This window comes from Pungitius pungitius, chromosome 15 (assembly GCF_949316345.1).
Source record: "Pungitius pungitius chromosome 15, fPunPun2.1, whole genome shotgun sequence".
NCBI lineage: Eukaryota > Metazoa > Chordata > Actinopteri > Perciformes > Gasterosteidae > Pungitius > Pungitius pungitius.
In genome coordinates this window covers 13018466-13036912 of record NC_084914.1, presented here as the reverse complement: position 1 = coordinate 13036912, position 18447 = coordinate 13018466, and the positions used below count along the sequence as shown (strand labels likewise).

The 18447-nt window shown below is 45.9% G+C and overlaps 1 protein-coding gene across 1 annotated transcript in view; it reads left to right on the top strand.

Moving 5' to 3' along the window:
* cdh2 (cadherin 2, type 1, N-cadherin (neuronal)) overlaps window positions 1-7107 on the top strand; it is a 63341-nt gene extending 56234 nt beyond the window's left edge. The window contains exons 20-21 of the mRNA XM_037457316.2: window positions 3571-3735; window positions 5562-7107. Of these exons, the coding sequence (XP_037313213.2) occupies window positions 3571-3735; window positions 5562-5768 (372 nt within the window). The 3' untranslated portion in view covers window positions 5769-7107. The remainder of the gene's footprint in view (window positions 1-3570; window positions 3736-5561) is intronic.
* Window positions 7108-18447: the final 11340 nt, after the last annotated feature.

Below are 18447 nucleotides of genomic sequence, written 5' to 3'. Positions count from 1 at the left end.
CACACACACACACACACCTTCACTTCACGGTCAGAATGAGGAGGCAGACCCTTTTCATTGTGAAATTGCAGCGTTTTACTAAAAAGAATCAAAATGTGGAATCAATAAGACAAACCGCTTCCTCAACTGGAACTGGCTTCACAAAAAACCCAGGTTAATAAATAAATTACACATCTATCTGCCTGCGCCGATCTGGCACACACAGACAAAAAAATTCAATTGTTCTAATGACCCCTGGTTAGCGCAACGGAATCATTTCGTACAAAAAAAATGGATGCAACAATACACCAAATGGGCTGTTTTCTTGCCGCTGGCAGAGAAGTGCCTGAGTGGCTTCAGGGAGAGCAGAGACAGGCAGCCGACCCCCGGTCTGACCCAGCACAGTGCCAATTAGCCCTGGAGACTTGTAATTGGTGGGATGATGTCATTAGGAGATAGATAGATCTGCTGCGGCACAATAACAAGGCCACAGTGACGCTATGACTGGAGAGCCGCTGAACATCAGCCGGTGAGTAGGCGGGCGGGGAATTAATTCGCATACCTTGGTTTCGCACACGCGAAATGGGGGAACATATGGAGCGGAAAACGTTGTTGCACGATAACAAAAACACTTGAATCCGTGGAGGGAGAGCTCGCTTCTGTTTTTGAGTGACACAGAAGAGGGCAGAGTGCCTGGAGGAAGTGGTCTTGTCTGCGGAATCAGGAGAGCCAGCGTTGAGGAAAATAAATAAATACATTTGTCCTAACTAAAAAAAAATGTTCACCTCTGTTCTGCCATCTCCCGCTTGGGGGGGGGGAGGATTGAAGTGCGGGGCTGTCAGATGCTCTGGTTTAGTCTCCTCGGCTTTTTTTTTGTCTGTGAAGCACGCATCTCATCAGAAGGCTGATGGGGCTCACGCTCCCTGGACACAGGAACGATAACGATGGAGAAATAGCAGCTGTGCAGGTCAAAAACATTTTAGTTTTGTCGCTGAGAACCGGTTGAGTCATCGGCTTCGTAAAGTAACCTTTGGTGCACGTCAACCTCAGAGACGGAAACGCATGCTTTGAAAATAATGTTTTGATTTGTGCATCCATCCCATTCAGTGAAGGGAACAAAGCAAATCAGACCTGATCATGCATAATTGTACAAGGTTTAACCTGTCAGGGGACCTGTAACTTCTCTAATAAGATCATTCTGGCACATCTCATTTTGGGATTCTTTATGTTCATTAAATGAACATGTCTCTGCTCATTTCCCTACAGTCAATATGAAGCTCATCACAGGTCCAGCTCTCTTTTCTAGTGATTCAAGGAATATTTTAGGGACCTTTGCAAGGATGGTAGCAGGTGTGACTCACACCAATGGGTTCTTCACTGTGGACGTCTGATTGAGAAGACGAGCAGTCTGGAGCCTTGTTCGCGTAGGCATTTTTTTCCTCCTCCGTAACAGAAATCCCGTCCAAATGAGGCAGTTCTGCACAGGCGAAGAATGCAAAAACACAAATGTAGCTCTTTTAAAGCAAGTGTGGTCTGGACACACACACACACACGTTCTGAGTCGTGAGTGTTGCATTGCATAATGTAGCAGGCACTGTCCCTCTACACCAGGGGTGTAAAAACTCCTTTCAGGTACGGGGCAACGGGGTACAAGGAGTCCTGGATTTACCTTGCAATCCGCCCAGGATCAGCTCCACCTGGCTTAAAAGATCATTTCTGGAAGGATTTTGCTGCGCCCAAGCAAAGCACAAAGTAAATTGTAAAACTTTTTAGGGGGAGGATTTTTGCCCCCAGTCGTTGAGAACATGGTTGCAACTTTTCGACCCGAGATATGATTTCATTTCGACTAGACAACAGAACCAAAGACTGAGGGAAGCGGGTCAGATGTAGCAACACGCTGCAGGTGCACATCTGTTACCACAGTGTGACCATAAAAATATAAAATAAATTAATCAGTTTATTAATTAGGAATGATTGCGACTATGTAGAGTTTCGAAAACAGCAGAAAGTTAAAAAAAGTGTACAGAAACATTGTGGTGCATACAGATGAATCGAGGCGAGAGAGGGAGACTTCATAAAGGTTACAGAATCTGTCTACCCGCACATCTGGTTTTGTATACTTTGCAAGGCTGACTCGTTGCCGAGTGAGTGGCAGATATTCTCATCCAAGCAAATCTCCCCAAATGTTAATTTGTTTATTTCAGACATCTTAACATAAGAAAAAGCCAGCATCATATAAACGTCTCATATTTGGTAGGTAAAGTCAAAAGTGAGCACAGAGGAAATGTTTGATAATCCATCACTGCACACACAGAGAGAGAGTTTTGTAGAGGGGGGGTGATTGCTAATCCAGAATACATTTTGTGTGTACAATTTCATTAATTCCAGTGGGAATTATCTGACTGAAATCAATAAACGAATAAATCGAGTGTGCAGGGATATGGACGTGGGTCATTGAGGCCATGTAAGGAGTCAATCCCCGGGAGGGGGCTGCTATGTCATTAGACCTTCCTGCTGAGTCCAGCCATGCCACGTCTGTCCTGCCTTCCCTGTCACTGACTCCTGACCCCTCCGGTGTGCGACCTCGGAGAAGGTCGGCGCGTATAGTGCGACTGAAAGATGACGCGATGCGTGAGGACTATTGTTCTTCATCCCCAGAGGGCCTCCAGGGGTTCGTCGCCATTCCCCATGAAATCAAATTGGCCATGAATAATCAATGTGTTTGTTTTGGATGCGCCATGATACGTATGAGTGTGGGCTTGAGCTGCTGTTTGTCGAGTGGCCGCTTGCCTCGTCTCGTTTGTGTAGCTGTGCTGTTTGTGCATCCTTCTTGGGTTTATCTTTACGTTGGGACATTTTTCTTTACCTTTTTCTCTTTTCCCCCTTTTCTTTCCTCCCCCGGGAGTGAGCGTAATGTGTGTAGGTGCATTTACAACTGAGCAAAGGCAATTTTGAAGGGGGATATTAGAGATGGACGGATTACGGAAAATCTTCCAAAGAGGCACAATCCATCATGCGCGCTTATTAGGCACACACCCTGATTCTCAAATGACATTTTCTCCATCGTATCTGCTGTCACCGGGACGCCACGCAGTCACTCAGCTCGGCTCTTCTCCCCCCTCCCCCTCCTCCTCCTTCAGCCCATGACTTTGCACAAACTGCGAGCCACTCATGTTGCCTTGGTAATGTTAATAGGATTAGAGAAGGCTTATGCATATCCACCGTCCCGTGTCTGGGCATTGATTAGAGCAAAGCAGTCGCCTGCACGTCCTTCCCGCAGCACACGGTGAGAGTACAAACACTTTGTGGCGTGTGATGCGTTTCCTCGGCTCGGACCCCCTCAGTGCTGCCTTTTTTGGATGTGTCGGTTTGTCCCCGGGCTTGTGCTTCACAGACGAGAAGATGTAAAGTCCCCTCAACTCTTCCCAGCTTCATTCGAACTTGCAAATATCTCTTCTCCTCCACTCGGTTGAACCGACTCGTCCTCTGTGCAGGGCAGGATGTGTTTACCCGAGTCGATAAGGAGACTCCAGTCAGGCGCCTGCTAAGCTAACCCCCATCTGTCGATGTCCACCCCCCCTCCCCCTCCAGGATTACGACCTGAGTCAGCTCCAGCAGCCGGACACGATAGAGCCTGACGTCATCAAGCCAGTGGGAATCCGCCGTCTAGACGAGAGACCCCTCCACCCTGAGCCACAGTACCCCATGAGGTCAGCAGCCCCCCACCCTGGAGACATCGGAGACTTCATCAATGAGGTAAAAAAGAATTTGAAACCCAGCACACTGATCGTTTTGTCAGGAAAACTGACGAGGTTTCAGAGCTTGACTTTTCTCATCATGAACGTATCTAGATACTAAACCGTTTGGTTTGCAGGACTCGTCAGGCTTTAAGGGGGGGGGGGGGGAGAGACTTTTTCTAAAGAGTTCTCATCGGATGCTCATAATTCCACTCAGGCACACGTGAAGCCCAAACAGTACATCACGCTAACTCCCTCAGACATAATTGTTCTTCCCCTCCCTTTCAGAGGCATAGATGTGTCAGCGTAGAAATGGGCGATGAGAGGAGCGATGCATTGGCTTTCTACCGGAGTGCGCTACCCACCGAGCCCTCGATTCGCCCGAGGCCCGCGTTGACTCCAGCATGAAGGGAGAATGTAAAATGAAAAGAGCAGTCATGTATTTTTCACAAGCTCCAACAGACAAGAGTTTCACAGCATTACAAATGGAGTTCTCTCCCCCCAGTTTCTGGACGGCATGTTTTTTAAATTAGAACTCGCTCTTTCGGCGCCGCTCTCCAGCGACCCGTCTCTCCGATCCCTTCACCCGGACGCCGCTGTGTTTTCCCTCCTCCCGCCGGCGGCCGTCATTTCACCGGACGCGCTCGGCGCAACGGCCGAATGGGGCGGAGCCAAAATTGTCCCGCTCTGCGCCGCTCAATGAGCGCCGGACTTCATCAGGTCCGTTATTTAAAGAGCTTTGAAAAAGTCCAAGCTCAGTCACATAGGGCACACAATCTGACCCAAACTGATGAGGGCACGCTGCCAGAGGAGGGGGGGGGGGCGTGGCTCTTAATTAAATTAGTGGGACAAATGAATTAGGCAGCAGTTTAGCATAAGGACCTTAACCTCCCGGTCAGACGAACAAGAATCTGTTGGACCCGTTTCCACCTTTTGGGTGGGGGTGAAGGACGACGAAGGTGGACCCGGTGAGGGACACAGAGCTGAAGTGATGACGTTCATTTTTTATTTTATTTTTAACACCGCGCAGCCCTGTCAAGGTTGTTCTCTGAACAGAAACACCAGTGGGTTTTATGCTACGTCCCCCCTGTGGGAGGGAGGGAGGGAGGGGGGGGGGGGGGGGGTCCAACACCGCACCGAGAGAGTCGTGATCGTCCTGGTTACTTATTCAGAAAGGACGAGGCTGGAATTGACTTTCCTTATGAACTGCTGGTGGGTCTTTGGTTATAGATGAAGGAGCCTTAACCAGCGCAGCGATTATGGCTGTAATTGAAATGAACGATCCGTCTGTCATATTTCTCGCCAAATTATCAGCATCGCAGCCCCGAGCAAATACTTAACGGAAGCTAACAAGTGGAAAATAATCGCTAAGTGCACAGGCACTTTAATTCAATCCGTCTTTTTATTTGAGAGCATTTCAGCGGCGTAATGGCAGCACAGAGGAAGCTATAAATCTTTTGACAAGTTCCCGATGGGCCGAAGCCTCAACCCTTTTATTCATATACTTTTTTCTCACTTCTGTTAATTCATTTCTTATTTGTTGGGTTACCTGGCAGAAACCAGGCTTAGATCCAAAGTGGTTCGTGGCCAAAGCACATCTCCACCCCGTGATTAGCGATCCATCAGGTCTCACGAGTTCGCTTAGGGAACGAGGCTGGAAATCAATACCAGTCCCCTCTCATTCCTGTAGAGCCTCAAAACACAAAGCGGCACGTCGAGCCCCAAGTCAACACGTCGCTCCTCTCGTCCCGTGTCGTATCTAGATTAGAAGTTCGAAGATGGCTTGGGGAAGGGGTTCATCTTGTCTTTTTGCGGGGCTTGATTGGTGCGCTCGTCTCCTTCCAGGGACTCAAGGCGGCAGACAACGACCCCACCGCCCCCCCCTACGACTCCCTGCTCGTGTTCGACTACGAGGGCAGCGGCTCCACCGCCGGCTCGCTAAGCTCCCTCAACTCCTCCAGCAGCGGGGGGGACCAGGACTACGATTACCTCAACGACTGGGGCCCGCGCTTCAGGAAGCTGGCAGACATGTACGGAGGCAGCGACGACTAGGGCCCCCGCCCCGAAGGAAGGAGACGAAAAGCAACAACCCAAGGAAGGATTTCCTGTCGATGGACACGGACGGCTTCTGATATTCCCCGAGAGTGACGGAACTGTGGCAGAAAAGACAAAAAAAAAAAAAAAAAAATGAAAATGAAAATAAACAAACAGTGATTCAGAATTTTTTTCAAAAACTACCAACCTAGGCTTATTGTTGTAGTCTACGCATACATATGCTTGTTGAAAGCTTAGGCATAGGCGGTGGTCCCGTAATGGAGGCTGTGGGGAGGGAACACTGGTGGGCTGTCGCCACTCGGAAAGTCGGTGTTGAATGCGCTCAGTTACACTTGAATTTCACAGTACAGAAGCACTGGGATATAATGTGCCTTTTTGTACATTTTTTGGATCTAAACGATTAGTTTTATGTTCAAGGCTTTAATGGTACTGACTTTTGGAGTGGTTTCAAGTATGTTACACTCTGGTATGCTTCTCCATGCTTTCTTTCTTTGGTTACACAACGCTCCTGTTTGTTGGAAGATTATTTAAAGAAACTACAAAGACGAAGAGATGAAGGATCTTCTGTTGGCTTGGACTGAAGGAAAATTGATTAAGAGCAGCACTGTACATTACGCTAGGCTTTTTCACCTAAAAAAATACAATGATGCAGCTGGTTGCAAATAAAGGGAGTTATGAATCATACTTTTGTAGCAGATTTTCTTTTTCATTTGTTTCTGAGGTGATGTAGTATTTTCCAAAAAACAACAAAAAAAACCCTGTTTCGGTCTAATCTATGTACACTTCATTTGCCTTAGTCATCATCTGATATTTCCAACTTTACTTCACTGTAAAAAGATGTGTGTACATAATGTTTCTTTTTTTTCTCCTTGATCTTTTTTTTCTTTGATTGTAGTTTATGAAAAAGTGCAAAAAGTTCCAAACTTGTAAATGTTTAATTTGGACTACAAATTCAAGTTTTTTGCATGTTTCTATCTTTTCATGACAACAGAAAATTAAAAATGTTGTTTCCTGAAATTTATTTACAAAGTGACAAAATAAATAAAAATAAATCTGGGTGACATTCAATGTGTAGAAGTTAAGTTTTTTTTTTGTATAAAATGTGAAAAAAATGCATTTATTAAAAATGGAAAAGTAGTGATCTTGTCAGCACAAGTGTTGAATTTGTACCAAAAAGCGGGTGGGGGTGCCGACATGCTAGGCACTAATTACTGAATCGGCTTTAAGACTAAAAAAGGTTTTGGACTTAAGCCTTGAGGATAACCGTGTGTACTGGAAAGCACATTCTACATCTCTGACCCCGGCAATTCAAATAAAATGCAAATTTGGGCGCTAATGACTAAACCTCTTTATTCATTTGGTTTTTACTCAAACTCGGCATTGTTGCAGAGGCGTCGTTCTGAAATCTCTGAGGACGGCACATTTAAACAAGAACCAAAAAGGTAAATAATGTATTCTAGAATATTTTATCAGAGGGGAGAATTAATCATTTACACACTTAGTTATTTGTTTCCACACAATGTTCACAATCCAAACTCGGCGATAAGTGCCATTCGCAAGTTAAGGCGTCAACAAGGAACTCATTCTGAAACACTATCTGTGTTTTTCAGCTAAGTCAAGGTCACAGGAAATAGCCCAATCCGTCTGGCACCTGTCTGCTATCAGCCACTCGTACCGTACTCTAGTGCCGGTCAGATTGGACTTGACCTCGAAATGAAGCGCACCTCAAAGAACTTCCCGCAGGGCCACGTGGAAGGATGTCCCGTTTCTCCTCTCTCCTCCGGCACTGCGGGACTTTTCTAATGCACCCCCCCCCCCCCCCCCCCCCCTCCCCCTCCCCTTCCCGCTTGAATGAGATGAGCTTCATTAATCCAACCAAATTAGACAGGTTCAATCTGGTGTCGGTAGTGTTCTGGGGAAGAACACAGTCGCTCTCGCGCATCCTCCTGCGTGAGGCCGGGGCTTTTTGTTCATTATTTTTCACTTGCTTGTTTCCAGGTGACCTTGTCCGGCGCCTTTCCCTTATCTCAAAGTATGTGACGCTGCGCGCTCCATTAAGCCAGAAGCAACGTGACATTTTTATGTATTTCCTGCCGTCGGGTGAGATGTTACAGAACGGACTTGTCGGACCACCATGTGATTTGTTTTTCCAATTCACCTCCTAAAACTTGAGCGTACTTCCTTTTGGTTTCTGCTTTTGCAGATTGAAGCATCCCTTAAACCTTTCGACCTGTGGTCGGCACAGATGTAGTTAGTGAATAAACATCTAAAAACGGGATAAAAAAGGGCCTTCGTCATGACGCTTTCTTTAACTAGCGGGATGCATTTCCAGAGGCGCCTTGAACAGCGTTACATGGAGTAGTGAGATGTTTTGTAACATTTAACGGACGGAGTTGAGAGTCTCATCGATCTTTCCAGCCGGACAATCTCAGCCCTCAAACTACTCCTCAATGTTGCACACAAGCCACGAGTGGCTTTACAGGTGCATTATGGGACTACAGAGCACACTGGTCTGATTTTTAAACACAGCTATTACTCCTCCTCAAGCTCCTCCGCCTTATTGTCATATTGATGTTCAGACCGCTCCAACTGGTTCGTATCCTCCAAGCAGTAAAGTCCTGTCTTCTCCCTCTCTTCTCTCTCCTTTTTTTTTTCTTTCAACCCTCAGCGGGAGAAGGAAAAAAAGCAAATGCACCATTGATATTCCAGCACTGTACTTCAATTTCACATGGATTATCCCCGAAGGAAAGCTGGCAATCCAAGAGAGCCCAGGACACAAAGGCTCCTTCCACCCCCCCCCCCCCAAACACACAGTCAGCCGCGTGCCATTTATAGACATGCAGGGCTGATAAACAATGCAAGCAGCAGCAATGTATTTTATGGGAAATTAAAGGAGAATCTGGTTTGAGGATTATCGCCATTGACATTGACTAAGTGAGCGGTGATTGGAAGGACTATTGTGCGAGAAGCCTATTTTCATCGTTTACTTGGCATATGGTCCAGCGAGGATGTGTGAAGTAATTGCTCAAAATACTCATTGCATTTGCATATTTTAGCCAGCTGACACACAGATAAAAATAGTAATGCAAAGGAATGCAAATAGGCCGCAGTTATCTGAAAAGCTAATTCATTCTGCCAGTTTATGTCTTTGACATGGTCAAGCACATAAAAAAAATGAAAAAAAACGAAAGAAGCAAACTAAAAATTAGATAAATGAATAATGAACAATTATGTGTTGGCTCTCAGGGTGCATTCCAGTGACTTTTCCCATAAGACACCTCAATGTGTGCCGGGCACACTACACATTACAGAGTTTTGATTCTAGGGTCAAAATATGAACTCCACAGTACTGACTCAACTCATGACCCCCTGAGGACTCCCACGACGTTCTCCTTGGCAAATGGCTGCAGATTGCTGTTATTACAAGCCTTTTATTGACTGCGAAACAACGCTTCCACCGACGCCCCCCTCATCGGCACCGATTTACTAGACGGCTCCCCGGCGCGCACCTGGCGGCCCGAGCAAAGCGTGGCAGGTAAAGTAGCAGAATAACCGCCCGCGATGCGGGGCAAAGCGCCGCCTTGACTCACGCCGCTCCTGACCTTTGGTGGACTTTGGGAAGATGGCGGTCGATAGAAAATTTCTAGCCTGCAGCAGCGAAACCGTATTTCTTCTGCACCCCCCCCCCCCGCCACCTCCCCCCCGGTTCCCTGCATGCTACCTTCGAATGAATAAGTAAGCAGGCGAGATGACGGCGAGGGCCGTGCAGGCCTTTCATGTGTGTGTGTGTGTGTGTGTGTGTGTGAACCTCGTCACTGGTGTACAATCAATCAATTTCATTCCTACGCGGTGGCCCTCTGAGTGTGGTATTAGATCGATTCGTTTGGATTGCTTCACCCTCGGAGACTGGCGGTGGCGGCCCCGGTATTTTTCCCGGCCATCGCGCCGACGCGGAGCCTTGATCTACGGCTCCCCGCGATGCAGGCGGATATCTCCCCTTCTGCTTCAGCAGATATTGTTCTGCCTCCTGTTGGCGATGCTGATTTATCGGCCCCTCATTCGCCAGGCCCCATCCTGCCGTTAGTCTCGGTCGTCACCGTGGTCACGGGACCTGGGGGCAGGGGGGGATGGGGGGGGGGCGAATGCACCTACACAAAACTGATGAACGCCGTTTCTCGCGAGCGGGAGATTTCCAGCTTGTGCACAAACTTCCGTTGTCTCTTTCCTGCCGACGAATGCGAGGGAGGACGTTTCTCATCTGTCCTCGGTGCCTCCTGCCTGAATGGTTGATGTGCTCCACAAAAGGTAATCAGAAAGCACACACACACACTTTTTTTTGTTGGGAGATCGCCAGGCCCTTGTATCGGTGTTGATTCCTTTCTCACACACACACACACACACACACACACACACACACACACACACACACACACACACACACACACACACACACACACACACACACACACACACACACACACACACACACAACATGCACTTACCTTCTTTATCACAACCTGAAAACCCCCCAAAATCAATTACCTCAAGCCCAACGACAACTGGGCACTCCACAGAGATACTTTTTATTCTCCTCTGAAAAGAAATATGCAAAAGTAGAGCGAGGAGAAGAGAGCGGCAGGGAAAACAAAGAGTCCCCCGAGAGCCTTTGGATTTATTCGTGCTTTTTAAACACTTGACATTCCATCACCCTCTTGTCATTAGGCCTTTATGTCCCCAGGCCACATCCACACAATAACCGGATCGTTTCGTCAAATGAGAGCAAATCTGCTGTGGCCGACTACAGAGGGCCATCCGCTGATCGGTGGCTAACAAATGTGCCGAAGGCCAGGCGGCCCCCGAGATCAATGTGCGGCTGATTGTTCGAAGGGGGTCGGCGCATTGTTGTTGTCCGCGTGGAGGAGAAAGCAGGCCACTGGGCAGGGGCCAGTGTTTCCTGTCTACTGACTCCATTGTGGGTCGCCCACTCGCATGCCCCCCCCCCCTCAGGCGAGAGTGACGGGCGGCCAGTCGGGGCAGAAGCACAGCTCCCGTCGCAGGGGGCGTCGGCGCGTCAGTGTGTTCCGGCCTCTTGTTTGTAAGACATCTGTGAATAAAAGGGGAGACATGAATGGGATCCTCATTACTGTAACACACGCAGGTTAATTAGCAGCTGATAATTCAAGAGTCAACACCGCCGCGTCCTCTGTGGCGGTGACGGAGAGGTTCTATGCTCCCTCTTAATCCTGAAATCCAGGTGACAAAACTTCCTTGATGTGATGAATAGCTCAACGCGTATGTTCTGCCAATAAGACGTTGCCCCGGCAACCCCTCAGATAGGTGTACAACAGATTCACACTGCGACTGGATGACGTCAAACGAGCTTTGGGGCTAATCTCCCTTTGGACGCCTTCTTCTGTTGATTCGACCCTTCGCCCCTCGATTCGGAGTGGAGAGGAGATCCAGACTCGGACACTCGGAACGTCTCCTCTCTCCGGCGCAGCATTTTACAAGCTCTGTATTTCTGAAGTCCAAAGTCCATGCAGTACATTTCCGGAGTGTCACATTGAGCCTTATTGCCATGGAGTCATTGGCTCATTTGCATGTCCGCTGTGGGCAGAAGAGATACAAAAATCATATCCAGCTATTGCTGCAGAAGATGAAGTCTTTCGCAGAATGAGGGTTGGTACAGTCTGCACAGTCTGCACGTTACAGAGTTAAATTACTTTTCGGAGTGTATTTATGGGATATCTTGGGGTATAATAACACCTTAATAACTCCCACACGGAATGGGAGTCTGAATGGAGATGTTTTGCATATTTCCACCACATTTAATGTGTTGCAGTAGAATATGAATCCCCCTCTCCCTTTGTTATTGTTACACAAGTATTTTTTTGCAGAAGAAAAAAGAAAAAACAAACTGTGCTGACCATCAGCATAAAGAAAGGATCCTCGACCGAAAGCCTTGCTCGTTCGTCTTGTTAACGGGGCGGAGGAATTGTGAGAGGGGTAAACAATGGCACAGGCTCGCACAACGCAGAGGTATGCCGAGGCCGAAACGGTTATGAAACAGTTCACTAAATTAGCCTTCCCACTTTTCTCTCGTCTTATTGGTCAAACAGTTTTTTTTTTTTTTTGTGTGCCACCTTGTCCAAAGCTGCTGCCAGCTCAGTCAGCGCGTATCTTCAAACACCTCCTCTCACAGGCTTTAAGAGAAACAATGTCAGGATCTTTTGTCGTCTCTTTTGTCGCAGCGTGGAGATTATTCCAACAAAAAAAAGACAGTAAAGAAAGACAAATGAAGACAGCGGTGCCAAAGCTAAGAACCCCATAAAGTGTTGGTTTTCAAAGCCAGCGGAGATGAGGGCCTGCCAAGACGGATACATTTTCTTCCTGGCTTTAGAGCTGCAGAACCCAGAACTATTATCAGTGTGGAGAGCGTCGTGGTTTTGGTTAGGCACGGCGCACAAGACAAAGACACAACAACGCAAGCGAGCTCTTCAAATATTGCTGTCTGGCACAAACGTGCGCTTCACGGGCGCCATGTTGTGCTGCGGCATGTGACCAGAGCGAGCTGCAGAGCGAGCTGCAGAGCGAGCTGCAGAGCTACGCGGAGAGACGCAGGAAAGTAAAGAATTGAAAAACACACATTAATTCACGCCGTCCCCTCATCTACGAAGTCGGTGTATTTGCGTCTTACGCCCCCCCCCCCCCCCCCCTTTACAACGATTCCTTGCTCAATAAGTACGAGACGACGCCCACCATCGGAGCCGAGCACAGCAATAGGAGCCCGTTCATCCCCGTGCATCGATGCCGCAGCCGGTCCCTGTGAAGGGGAAGTCTGATCTTTGATTCGTGTACTTCAATGCGGACCACAAATTGCATCACTGCGGCTGAAAGTAGCCGTGCACTCGGTGTGTGTACGCGCCGGGGCCTCAGACACGCTTTACAGCCTCGGCGAATACCGTCAATAAAAAAGGTATCCGAGAACTAAGACATCCATTGCGTATGAGGCGGCGATCAATAATTAATTTAATAGAACACGCCACATCTTGAGACCCGTTACTGCCCATTAGGGTCTGAAGCAGGAACCATAGAGATGTCATTAGGACACATTAGCGTTGAAATGACTATGCAAAGCCAATATTTCCTCAGTTGTGGCTGTGGATTGAAGCCAGTCATTAAACACTTGCAAAACAGGCTTTCAAAAGAATCTTCGCCTCGTTTTTTTTTATCTGCGGCCGTTAAGAATCCCAATTTGTGATCGCAGTCGACAGAACTGGGAAGATTGGGAAGTGAGTCAGATATCGTCTCGCTGCCAGGGAGCTTCTCTGCACAATAGGGGAGCACGACCTTGTTATTACGGTGGCGCCATGTCAGCGCCAACACTATTAATGGCATTCCCTCTTTCTTATGGCACATCAAAGGGAACATGGCGTATTACGGAAAGCATGCCAGAAGCCTTAAAGGCATATCACAAGTTTGCATATGAACTATTAAGTTATCTAATCTTAAGTGATTATATTTTACATTTTTTAAATCCTTGTGCGATAAAAAAGTCACACTCGTAATTAATATGAAACTGGATGATGAAAGAAAAAAATAACTGGAGAATCGTCACCACACTAAAGTCAATATCCGTCACAGAGTGAGGCACCATAATGGCGACGGCGACCCATTGATGAAAGCGCCACAAGTTTTTATACTTGCACCACTACAAATGATACTTGGATCAAGCTCACCTTAATAACAGGAAGGAGGCGAAGTCGCTCTCGGTTCCTCTGTGGGAAGTTTTCTCCCTGCTTTCTGAGTCACGTTGCTGTTATTATACCGCAGTGGGTTTCAGCATGACTCAATATTGTGTACTCACTTCTGGGTTCATCGGGGGTAATTTTTTCAAGTGTGATTCTGAGACCTAGAGTCACCCGTCAAATTGTAACTCCTCAGACCAGTGGCAGGTCGCCTTGATTGATCACTGATGAGAGATTAGATGGAAGGAGAACAGCTAACGGTAATGCTTAACGACATGGGTATTCAGCAAAGCAGAGTGATGTTCAAATCAATGGTGAAAAAAAAAAAAAATCAAGTATTTTTTTAATTTACATGTGCAGGCGAGTGTGAAGGCATTGCTGTAAACCTTGAAACATTTCCAATTAGAGTATCTAACTTGGGAACATCTTCTCTGGGGAATTAATGCCACATGCGCTGTGTTTTCAGCACACGGGCATACATGTGACTTGTGAGGGTATTTTTAGTGCATTTTACAAACAGAGGGAAATGGGATTACTTTATAATTATGTCATCTTTTTAAACAAAATCTCCACCAGTTTTAAAAGAAAACATTGTACAACAACCCTGATAATCTATTCACCAATCGCATGCAGTTTAATGGCTTTAGGTACACAGCGGGAATCTCATTTGATAAAAGCCACTGTATGCATGAGTGATCCCGACCAAACAACATCCAACAGGTAGGCAATATATTTTTATTTATTTATTCAATTTTCTTGCATGCTTGTTTGTGTCTGTATTTAATATTTGTTCAGAGCCTCTTCTTCATGCCATGGTACACAGAAGTAGAAGAAGAAGAAGGACCTGAGCAGAATAATAATTTCTGCAGCTGATGAGTCCGTTCGGAGGAGCAATGAAAAACGTGCGGGTGGATCACTGGCCATCTGTCATCATTGCTGGACTATTGGGCACAATCAACGACCACAATCAAGGACCACATTCATGTTCATTGGAAATTACCTTTGATGAATATCGGATGGGGCATGTGCTGGTGTAGTAGTAGCAGTCAAGTGCCAGCCTATAGCTATAAAAGATACATTTTCTAAATCTGTGACACAAGAAGATAAACATACCCTGCTTGATCAAAAACGCTGGTAGCTGCGGTAGCATGGAAAGACAGAAAAGAACTACTCATTAAGATGCAGATGTATGCGTGGATTAATGAAGTGTGTTTTCACTCCCGAATGGTGCTAGTGGTAGGGTTAAAGAATCTCCATATGGTTCAGAACTAACCATATGGAGAAGCCCACACACTTCCCATGGCATCAAGACAGGTCACTTTGATTATTGATGCTAATGAAAGTATTGCCTTAGCAAGGTAAAAATATTAACATATTGTAAGTTTTGTTGCCTCCAACTGTGACAAATTGTGACTCTGTGATTAGAAGGATTCTTTCATCCTAATGCAAGGAAAAATACGGTTAAATGTTTGAATAATACATCATTAACTATTTACTCCGGTTAGTTCAACTTCAGCAACAAGGCCGCCTAACTTTGAATAGCCTAAATAATCTGGCCTTTAGCTTTACTAATTAGCTAGGCTGCTCCGTACGCTGTGTTTATTACCGGCCAACCTAGCTAAGAGCCGCTGTTAGCGCTGTTAGCTAGCAACAGTTGACTACAGAAACGACAGAGAAAGACGGGTGTGTTTTATTTGATGAGCACCTTTAGCTGGTTTAAAAGTAGCATGTGCAACGTGGCTTGTAGTCACACCGGTGTGTTGTCACCATGTATCTCGAGCAGCAGTGTCTGGTTGGTTGATTCAGAATGATTTACGAATGGTTGACGCTAACCAGCAGCTACCTTTCGCTATCCCTTTTCCAGCTGGCTTGCTTTCTTGTTGACATTAAATGAAGCTTAGGCGTAAATTCAGTCAGTAAGAGTGAATTTAAGAAGCTAATGCCTGCCCCGGGGGCCTCCGCTGTCTATGTGGGTATGCCATGGGCTGATTGGGGGCGGGGGCAATGTTTCCGTAAACCGTCAGTGCTGTTTAACGTTAAAAGCTGTTTGCATTTCAGCAACCCTTCCAGCAACCCTCCACCCCTCCAATCAGATATGCCAGATCAAAATCTGGCATATCAGAAGGTTACAGCAACTTATTCTCTACCACCACCACCAGTGTCTGGACTCCCAAAGGGGGGGGTGTATGTCTCATCTCGGCATCCCGGCCCCTGGTCTATCCTACGGCTACGGCTATGGATGGAGTCCAAGCCCCAACAGACTTTGCATTTTTAAAACTTCTTCCTCTTGCTTGTTTTAATAAATCATTGTGTTCAGAAGTCTTTCCTGATTGAATTGTAGTGGGGCTTTATGAGGTGGCCTACTTATGAAGGCCCACCATCATCATTATCATGCCCGTTTGGGGAAGGAGGCAGGAGTCTATATTCTGCTTCGGAGTAAAATATCATTTTAAAAGAGAGACCCACATAAAAATAAATCAATATCAGTATAAGTGCGTGCTTTAGCTTGCCGTCGCTATTACTAAAAGTAATACTTTAAGCTCTCTTCAAAGCCTCTCTCAAACCGTATGGATGAGTTTCACTTTCAGTTTAGTTACCTGCTAAGAGTATTCTAAATATAGAGTACATTTGAAATGATACGATTGTATTTAGTTGAGCTTCTCTTTAAAATGTTTCACTGCTGTTCCCGCCCTGCATGGCTCTTTAAAGGAGGTGTGCCACATGCCATCACCTGTACGTAGTACACGGACTATGGAAACATCATGTGATCAACACCTCCTCTACAAATAAGGGTTGTATGAAGAAGCAGCACACCCGGTTCTCACTTTTCACTCTTATGAATTCCAGGCACAGAAGCTATTTCTCATCATCCAACTCAATTTTTTTTTTCCAGCTGTAGAGTTGTCTTGAGCCAAACTTATATGGAACCATTGAATCACACCTATCTAATAAATCCACCTGACAAAGGATTTGAAAACCGCCGGACCGTATCAAAGCAAAATGACATGCTTCGTAGTGTACCTGTCTGGCACTCCTGAGAGGGGCCAGCTGCAACCTGCAGAGAATGCATAGGTGCACTGCCGCATTATAAATAAGACATTCTGGACATAAAACTAAAATGTAAAAAAATAGAACTGTCACAACCAAAAATGGCTCCATTCTTTTTCTTTTACCAATGTCTTCTGTTGAATAGATTAAATCAATTTTAAAATGTTCTTTCATTAAACACTTCCTGCATTAAACAGCTTATTTTTCACATATAATTGAAAAAAACGTAATATGATATATTTTTTTTCATATTAATCTACCCAATATTGGACGTCGTTAGGGTTTTATGAGTAAATACCGAGATTGGACATCAAGCAGTGCCCACACAGTCCATTATCTAAATGGTTTAATTGATGTGAGCATACGACTGGCTACATTCCACCAGTAACCCTTCAGTGTTTGGCAGGGGAGAAACACATTGTCATCCAGGCACTCGACTCGAATCTTCCTCTGAGGTTTGATCGTCCTCCATATGAAGGAGAGAGAGAGAGAGAGCGACTGAGGACCTTAAAGCAAAGGCACTCTTCTCTGTTTGCCACCAGCAGCAGTCTGCATCTCCCTGCACCCAGAGACAGTATGAAGGTGCTTTTGTGTTTCAGACACAGTGACGGCTGCCAGGACTTGCAGGGACTGATTGGCAAAGAGGGAGGAACCTTTTCATGTGTGTGTGTGTGGGGGATGCAGTAGGAGAACCAATAGAAGGTCCCTTTTGACTTGACTCTGGCGGGAGATGCTCCGACTGAGCTGCCTACAAAGCTGAGGGTGGAGAAAAGAAGAAGAAGAAGAAGAAGAAGAAGAAGAAGAAGAAGAAGAAGAAGAAGAAGAAGAAGAAGAAGAAGAAGAAGAAGAAGAAGAAGAAGAAGAAGAAGAAGAAGAAGAAGAAGAAGAAGAAGAAGAAGAAGAAGAAGAAGAAGAAGAAGAAGAAGAAGAAGAAGAAGAAGAAGAAGAAGAAGAAGAAGAAGAAGAAGAAGAAGAAGAAGAAGAAGAAGAAGAAGAAGAAGAAGAAGAAGGAAAAAACACAGAAAAACAAAATGGAAAAAAGAGTAGACCGCTTGACTTCGAGGGACAAACTGTGGGACACCAGGTGTTAAATAATCTTCTCATAACCTGCTTAGCTTTCTCAAAATAACCCAATTTGGACGATGCTATGTGGCACCAGGAAATCAGCCTCCCCCCTGGGCCCTGCAGGCAAATTAGTGGGACGCTTGTACCTGCATGGCAATGCTAACAGGGATGCTGTTCAGCATTCAGAGCGTGGGGAACACATTAAACGAGGTAACATTTGTGACTTTGGTACCAACACCTGATTCCACACTTTGACACAGCTTCACTCATAACAAGGGAAAGAGAAATGGAAAAACATTTCTTTAATGCCCGTTTTTCCTAATATATACATACATATACATAAACAAATTATTCTTATTATGAATTTGGGGAAGATACAAATTCTTTATACGCACATGCTAGAAATTAGGCTTAGAATGTTTTACCATTCCGTGCTGTGATGATTAGCAGAAATCATGAATGTTTATATCGGGCTGGGTGGTACGGCCTGAAAATAAAATCTTGTTTTTATCATGTTCTGTCTGTCTTTGTTTCCTCTTGAAAACAGACAAGGCATACAAAATATACACTGAAAAAAAATAGCAAATAAGAGAATGAGATTGAAAAAAATGCACGTTGTCCCTGAAGAAGATGTTCTCCCTCTCGGCTGCGTGCAGTGCTTGAGATGCCAGGGAGGCTTTTTCTTCTAGATGGCACAGACTTCAGACAAACGTTACAGCGGACAGAGTTTCGCTTCAGGCTGCCGAGGAGACAGTGCCTTTTTAGAGGAAAGAATACCACAGTTTGATTATCATGCTGCCATGTTGAATTTTCTT